Below are 8080 nucleotides of genomic sequence, written 5' to 3' on the forward strand. Positions count from 1 at the left end.
GATAGTCAAAGTATATAGGCAGTGTGACAGTTGTATGTGGTGTATAGTAGCGGCGTCCCGCTATGTAGTGCTTACCACTCGATATTGACAGGGTCCTTTTATAATCCTGCTCTCTGGAGTCAGTTCCCAGGGAAAGATGTGGAAGTGCGGGTGACATCTTGGTTCTTATAAGCAGGAGGAATTCTGGTGTTTGGGAGTCGGAAAGGACTTTTTTACAGTAATGGAAAGTCTGATTAATGTCCTGTTTTACAGCCAACAGCGAATGCGGCTTTCAGCCACAAACCGCAAAGATGAAACCTGAAACCACATGCGATGTGTGATGGTTTTAAAATCCCTAAGGGGTCTATTTATCAAGCAGTGAAAAGTATTGAAAAGTGGACCAGTAGAGATGTTGCCCATAGCAACCAATCAGCTTTAAAGTAGCATTTATCAAGTACATTCTATAAAATAATAGGTATGAGATGATTGGTTGCTATGGACAACTTCTCCACGCTTTTCACGGTTTGATAAATAGACTCCTAAATCACATGCAGCTTAGGCAAAACCACATAGAGGAGCTCCCGTCGCCGGAGATCCTTCCGGTAAAACCGCCTACTTAAGACAGTGTTACCAAACAGATGCAGCCATTCTGCCACAAATTAATTGGCTGCTGATGAATTAAGTAGACGGTTTTATTGGATTATCTCTTTCAGCGAATATAGCTCCTGCAGAGCAGAACACACACTTGGGCCATGTCTATGAATTACATCAGATGAAGAGAAGAAGATTAAAGTGAATATAATACAGGACAATTTTACATGATTAGCGCTCCCGCTAGTCTGTTTCAGCGGGGCACCGCGCTGCGCCCTGCCCTATTTCTAAAGGGCAGAAAACACCCTGTACCCATTGCCTAAATATAAAGGAACAAATTTCCTAAATCTTGCAAGAGGGTGCATTCAAGAAAGTAAATTAACATGGATGCTTCCTTTAAGTGCCAGGGACAAGCAACATAACAGTGTAAAGTAGCATAGGGTTTAGTCCAATATGGACAGGATTACTCATTATATTCAACAATAGGTCCTGGTACACTTATTCGGAGGTTAGGTAACGAGGCTAATATCAGAGCCACTCTCCCGGCGAAGACAATTGATAAATAGCCCTCAAACTTCATTCTTTACTCTTTACTAAAGTGATAGAATATTGCTGGCCTTGAACCTGGCTTACCTCCTGGGCATGTGCGGCCAGCAAAAAAAAACAAAAACTTTAGATGGTGTTAACTATGAGGGGATCAAGCTGATTAATAACTTGGAGAAGACTGCAGTGCACATTGAATAGAATGGGGACTTCAGTAACCTGCGTTACTTAGCTAAACCCATTGCAGGGATCTTTCATTGATGTGGAATGCGGACTACCGTTTACACGATTTAAAGAGGTGACAAATGTGATAAATAGGCCACTTTAGTGTAGGATTAAACATTCTACACCTTTAGCAACATTCTAGATAAAGAACATTAGACAAAAGTTACTACACCTAATGAAATACTGGGATAGTGAATTTGTATTCCTTTTTACACAATGTATTACATTGTGCAATATAAGACATAATAGAGGTACAGGTTGAGTCTCCGATATCCAAAATGCTTGGGACCAGGGTTATTTTGGATAACGGAATATTCCGTATTTTGGAATATTTGCATATCATAATGAAATATCTTGGGAATGGGACTCAAATATAAAAACAGAATGCATTTATGTGTTATAAACACCTTATACACACAGCCTGCAGGTCATTTTATACAATATTGTAAATAATTTTGTGCCTCAAACAAAGTTTGTGTACATACATAAAATTCAGTTATGTTTCATATACACCTTATACACACAGCCTGAAGGTAATTTTATACAATATTTTTAAGAATTTGTGTCTTCGACAAAATTTGTGTACATTGAACCATCAAAAAGCAAAGGTTTCATTATCTGTCATGCCAAAATAATTCCGTATTTCGTAATATTTGGATATGGGAGACTTAACCTGTACTCTGGCCTAATGGATTTGGCACATACTACTTAATATTCCTAACAACATATTTTTCTATAGTACACTTTTAATAATTATATCAAACAACAAGATAGGCATCTCTGAAATTGCACTATACACATATAGAATGGCTAGGTACATTAGATATATATATATATATATATATCTATCTATATCAGTGATGTGCGGTCAGGTAAGGAAGAGCCTTTGCTGTCATACTTTGGTATACTCCACAGTTTTGACTATAAAAATAAGAATAATTTAAAGAAAATATTGCAAGTGTCTTCTTTGTATTTTTCTAATCATTTTTAAAATAAAAACTCTGGAGTAAAAAGTGTATGGCAGGTGAGGCACTGCCTCCCATGTCTACTTTTACCGCTCAACCCTGATCAATCAAACACAACAAATTTCCAGCACTATATACTGCTCCACCTTTGTATAATGCCCACATGTACCCTCGGGTTGATGTATGCATGTGTAAATCTGGCTCTGATACTAACCAGTGCCTCCCCAGTCATTTATCTCACTATCTATGTATAGGGGCATCATCAGGGGAGACTTGCTCCTACTGCCCACTACCCCCTTGAGTGAAAAAGAGGGGCCGCTGCGGCACTCTGAGCCTCTTACTACCTGATTGACAGTCACAGGGGACCCGTCTGCCCCCGTTCGCCCTCCCACTTGTTCAATAAAGTTTTCTTTCTTGGGTCAGCACGCATGACATCACGCCGCTAGTCTGGAGAGGACCCGTGGCGAGTGAGGAGCAGAGTCAGGAAGCCATAAAGGAGCCTACACCAAGGAGGTAAAAGGTAAGTCATGTGTCAGCGGGACCAGGGAGTTGGTGTAGTCTGCACAAGTGGCCCGGCCAGCAGTGGGGACAGTATGTGATACTGAATAATTTTCCTTAATAAAAAAAAACAAAAAAATGAGCATGTCTAATTTTTTTTTGTCTCATTTGTTTGATTCGGTTCTCTCTATCTACTTTTAGGACTTGTGTGAAAATCTGAGGTATTTTTAGGCCAAATTTCAGCAGAAACATAGAAAATTCTGAAGGCTTCACAAACTTTCAAGCACCACTGTACAATATATACAGGTTGAGTCTCCCATATCCACAATGCTTGGGACCAGAGGTATTTTGGATATCAGAATATACTGTATTTTGGAATATTTGCATATCATAATGAAATATCGTGGGAATAGGACCCAAATCTATATATACACCTCATACACACAGCCTGCAGGTCATTTTATACAATATTTTCAATAATTTTTGTATTTTCAACAAAGTTTGTGTACATTGAACCATCAAAAAGCAAAGGTTTCACTATCTCAGTCACTCTCAAAAAAATTCAGTATTTCGGAATATTCCGTATTTTGGAATATTTGGATATGGGAGACTCAACCTGTATAGTAAATTGTCCAGTAAATGAACAGTTAAGGAAAATCTCTGGTTTAAGTGGATGGTGTATGTAGCAGATACAACAAATTACATTTTGAGATATGTACCATTTTACCATCATCATTACTGTATCTACTTTTTGAAAAAAATTGTGGTTTATAGATTGTAGTAATAGTTATAATTTTACAACAAAAAAACAGGAGGTGCAGAAATTACCAGTGACTGAACACATAGAGCCAGCAAATGAACACACAAGTCCAGTGTATGAACTATGTTACTTTAATAAAACAAAAGCAACAGGTCAGCTTACTAATGCTGGGCATACACGGCAAGATAAAATGTCTGTCAGACAGACAGACAGACATTTTATCTGGCCGGCTGCCAGCCGCAGATGTCCGCGGCATACACTGTGAGAGAAATCTCACAGTGTATAGCCCGACATCTGCGCTCCGCCCCCGGGGGGAGGAGACATTTCCCTGTTCCTTCCGTGGAAGGAACACAGGAAATGTCTGTCTGTCGGCTGCGCTGGGCATACACTGCCCGATGCGGCCGACAGTTACCGGGTAAATATCGCATCGGACGGGCATGCTGGACAATCCTGCATGCCCGACCGAACAATAGTTAACCCTCGGTCGCCCCCCCCATGCTACAATTATCGCGGCGATCCGCCGATATCGGGCGGATCGTCCCGATAATTGCAGCGTGTATGGCCAGCATTAGATGGTATATAAAATTGAAGTACAAGATTCTACAAGTAGATTAATAATAATTGAATAAAAAAATTAGTTGATGTTTAAATGCTATTAACCATATTTTTGCCTATATTTAAGTATTTCTGGAACACTGAATACTCCATATCCTCTTGAACCAATTATACAAAGAACAATTATTTTCCTTCACCATGTTACTGTCATACCATATCCGGTCCTCTTTCTCAGGACATTTCCAAGAAGTCAGACCCGACATGGTCATGGTGCTTACTTCAACTTGGTTATGGATTTTATCTTTCGTTATTCTTGGATAAAACTCCCCCATATTCTACAATAACAGTCATTTTTATAGAAGGTTTTCATTACAGTTCTGTTTTTCGCACATGTCGCACCTGCATAAAGCGGCTAAACCCATCTAAAGTCCTGCTTAGTTTGGGCATTCAAAAGAGGGTCTTTTTCGTCGATTTCTGTTTGGGACCTCAGGAGGGTGCGAACAGAGATCATACATTCGCGCCTGTCGGCAGAATTGAATAGCTACGACAGGCATGCAAAAACCCTGGGGCACGCAAAGATAATTGAATCACCCACCCCCATGTTATTTAGTTATGTTTGTCTATTTGGTAGAAAGTAACCTACATTGACCTTCATTTTTAAGGAATAAACAATCTGTAAAAACCCAATAAATGAACAATTTGTTAATTTACTGAAAACAATTGATCACGGTATCCAGTGAATGAATACCCTCCTATTACCTTATCCAAGGTTATCCACATAGTTTTTCATCACAGGGTATAAAATTCTAACCCTTTTAAAGCTTTTTCCCATATGCATTGAGGTATAAACACTGTACATTGTTATTTTATAAAGTGTTTAGTACTAATTAGTATATTGAGAGCAAAGCAGCTCAGACTTTTTTCAAACCAGAAACAGAAATCCATTTGCAACCTAGTCATAGGACTTCAGGATTCATCTTATAGGGGTGGGCAATAAGCGACCCCCCAGCTGTTGTATATACACATCCCAACATGCCCTGCCAGTATTTTGCTATTTGGCCATGCTAAAACTGCTGGGATTTGTAGTTCTAAAAAGGGGGGGGGAAAGCAGATGCACACTCTAAGCCAGTGATTCCCAACCTCGGTCCTCAAGGCACACTAACAGTTCTGGTTTTAGTGATATCCATGCTTAAGCGCAGATGGTTAAATCAAAATACCTAAGGTACTAATTAATTTACCTGTGCTCAGTTCTGGCTATCCTTAAAACCTGGACTGCTAGTGTGCCTTGAGGACCGTGGTTGGGAACCCCTGCTCTAAGCACTAAGAACACTGAATATCACAATATATATAATAAACTATCAATAAACATGGTTTTAAATTGAGGTTCTTAGTACATATTTGGCTAAAGATGTTTGCCCACCTACCACATCAAGGTGAACCTCATCAGGTGGATCCCTAACATCCCTAATGCTGCCCATCCACTTAACGATGCGGGGGACGACGGCACGATTACAATGCCGTCGTCTCCCGCGGGGTGAACTGCATACACTGAACGTTCAGAGTATGCAGATCAATCATCCCCGAACATGGCAACCTGACGGCGGTCGTCAGGCTGACCGGCATGTTTGGGCGATGATTGATGTTAAAAACGACCAGCGGGCGCGCGCATCGCTGGTCGTTTTTAACCTATTACTGCCCGATTTGCGGGCAATTACCAAGCGATGGAGCGATAACGACCGTCGTTATCGCTCCCATCGCTAGGTTTAATCGCCTAGTGGATGGGCAGCTTTATACTGACACATTGTATACATTTTTATAGGACTTACCTGTAATAGCGCCCATTACATGTGTGTACTGCAATGCACAGGACCCATACTAAGTAAATCACCTGGGTAAGGTAGGAGGAGTGCTAGCACTAACAAGTGTACCTTAAATACACGCATACACAGTGTACCTTAAATACACGCATACAACTTTTTTGGGGATTTGTAGTTCAACAACAGCTGGAGGGTCGCTAATAGCCCACCCCTAATTCTAATGGTGCGTACACACGTAGCGATCTGTCAGCGATACAATATCACTGACAGATCATTATGCACCCTCCATGGTATGCTGGATGATCAATATCGATCTTCCAGCACACCACCAACTTACCGACGACTTGCTCGATATCGAGTAAGTTGGCCGCCATGCACGGCCTATGGACGTTATCGTTCATACGTGTCTGCGCATCGCTGGTACATTGGTAAGGACCTTTTAAATGAGCAATTTCAATGATAACATAGTTCAAATCGCTCTTTAAAATCGCTACGTGTGTACACACCTTAAAACAAGAAGGCTTCAAAGCATAAAATTAGACACTTGTTATAGTTATCTAAGAAAATAAAAGCTTATTTTAATCATTTAAACCTCAAAATGTTTAGTCACTGGCTGATTCACGAATATATATATATTTGTTTTTTTCTTAAAGTGTTAGTCCTCAGCTACCCAATGACATTGTCCATGTGCAGATGCTAGAAACCAGAACAGAGAGAGACCTGAGATCTGGGGATGTCTCTGTATTTGCAGCTCCTGTGATGCACAACTCTATTCAGAGTGAAATTAGATAATAGGCCAAACTACCTACACTGTAGTTCTTTTTAAAGTAAATGCTGTGGTTGCTAACCACACACACAGACTATAGCTGGGACTTCCTGTTCTAATACTGTGCAGTGATCTCTCAGTAAACACTACACAAAAACACAGTCCTACTTCACAGGGTATATTATGGGAAATTAGCATTTGCTTTTGCAGGTGGATCTAGTGACAGCTATAATCTCACAGATGCACTAGCTGACCACAGTGACAGGAGATTTAGGCAGATCACTGCACTAAATACTGCAACACATTATTCACCAGTAGATCTTATGCTGCCATGAAGCAGTGGGGCAATGCTCCCCATGGGAATCCCCCAAGTGCAGGAGACTGATATTTGTGACCTTCAGTTCTATAGGATAGGCTGCAGGATAGCACCTTACAACTAACGAGGCACAGCAGGGCACAGGGTGTACTCACAATACACAGCCCTGATGCACATACTGAAAGTAGTGTTTATATTTGGCATAGCACAAAGCACAGGGCTGCCCATGCTGAAATTATCATACAGTGGGGATGTTTATCAACAGACACACCATAATGAAAGTATCTGCTGGAAGTGCTACCGCAACAAACACGTACTGAATAAATGTACTGCTCTCTTACCGCTCACTGAGGTGTCCATGTTCTTACTGCTGACACTTCTTCAGCCCCTGGGTTTCTGTATCCGCAGATGGAGCAGTGTGTATACTGCAGGCAGGGTGAGAGAAGCAGCTAGTGCACAGCCATGATGTGCTATGTACACAGCCTCCTGCTGCTGCGCTGCCTGCCTGGGACACAGCAGAGGCAGAAAGGAGGGAGGGTGGTCTCTGTACTGTCAGTCTCTCTAATGCTGCTGCACACAGTGAGTGCACACTTCCTCTCGTCTCCCCTCCCTGACAGGCAGCCCCCTCCCACACCACACACACACCACTCCTCCCCCAGGAGTACATGGCACAAGGCACAAGCCTGGACCTCCCCCTCCTCTTGTCCTGCCTGGTCTTCTCCAGGCTCTGCCCTGTTGCTGAGCACTGCTGGGAGTGAGACGGCTGCTGGACTGCTGTGAATCTGAAAGTGAGATTCAGGGTTAATAACACTTGTCCTTGGTTCATTGCTAGACAAAGCTCTACCTGGGATAACTGATAGGCAGAACTGGGCTGAGATTAGGGGAGACATGTTCTGCAATACACACAAACTAATGGTGGGCACACACGGTCCAACTTTGCTGGTCGATATGAACGATAATATCATTATATCGTTATCGATATTCTAAAACCCCAAACGATGGTCGATGCGCAGACATGGATGGTCGATATCGACCATCGCCTGTGAATGCAGGCCAACCTGGTCG

General features: G+C 41.8%; 1 protein-coding gene across 1 annotated transcript in view; it reads right to left on the reverse strand.

Annotated features, from left to right (window-relative positions):
- Nucleotides 1-7639, reverse strand: part of LNPEP (leucyl and cystinyl aminopeptidase) — a 108604-nt gene extending 100965 nt beyond the window's left edge. Inside the window, exon 1 of the mRNA XM_088444662.1 lies at nucleotides 7357-7639. Coding sequence (XP_088300788.1) covers nucleotides 7357-7375 — 19 coding nt within the window. The 5' untranslated portion in view covers nucleotides 7376-7639. The remainder of the gene's footprint in view (nucleotides 1-7356) is intronic.
- Nucleotides 7640-8080: the final 441 nt, after the last annotated feature.

Source organism: Taudactylus pleione, unplaced genomic scaffold (assembly GCF_031769625.1).
Source record: "Taudactylus pleione unplaced genomic scaffold, aTauple2 ptg000370l, whole genome shotgun sequence".
NCBI classification, from domain to species: domain Eukaryota; kingdom Metazoa; phylum Chordata; class Amphibia; order Anura; family Myobatrachidae; genus Taudactylus; species Taudactylus pleione.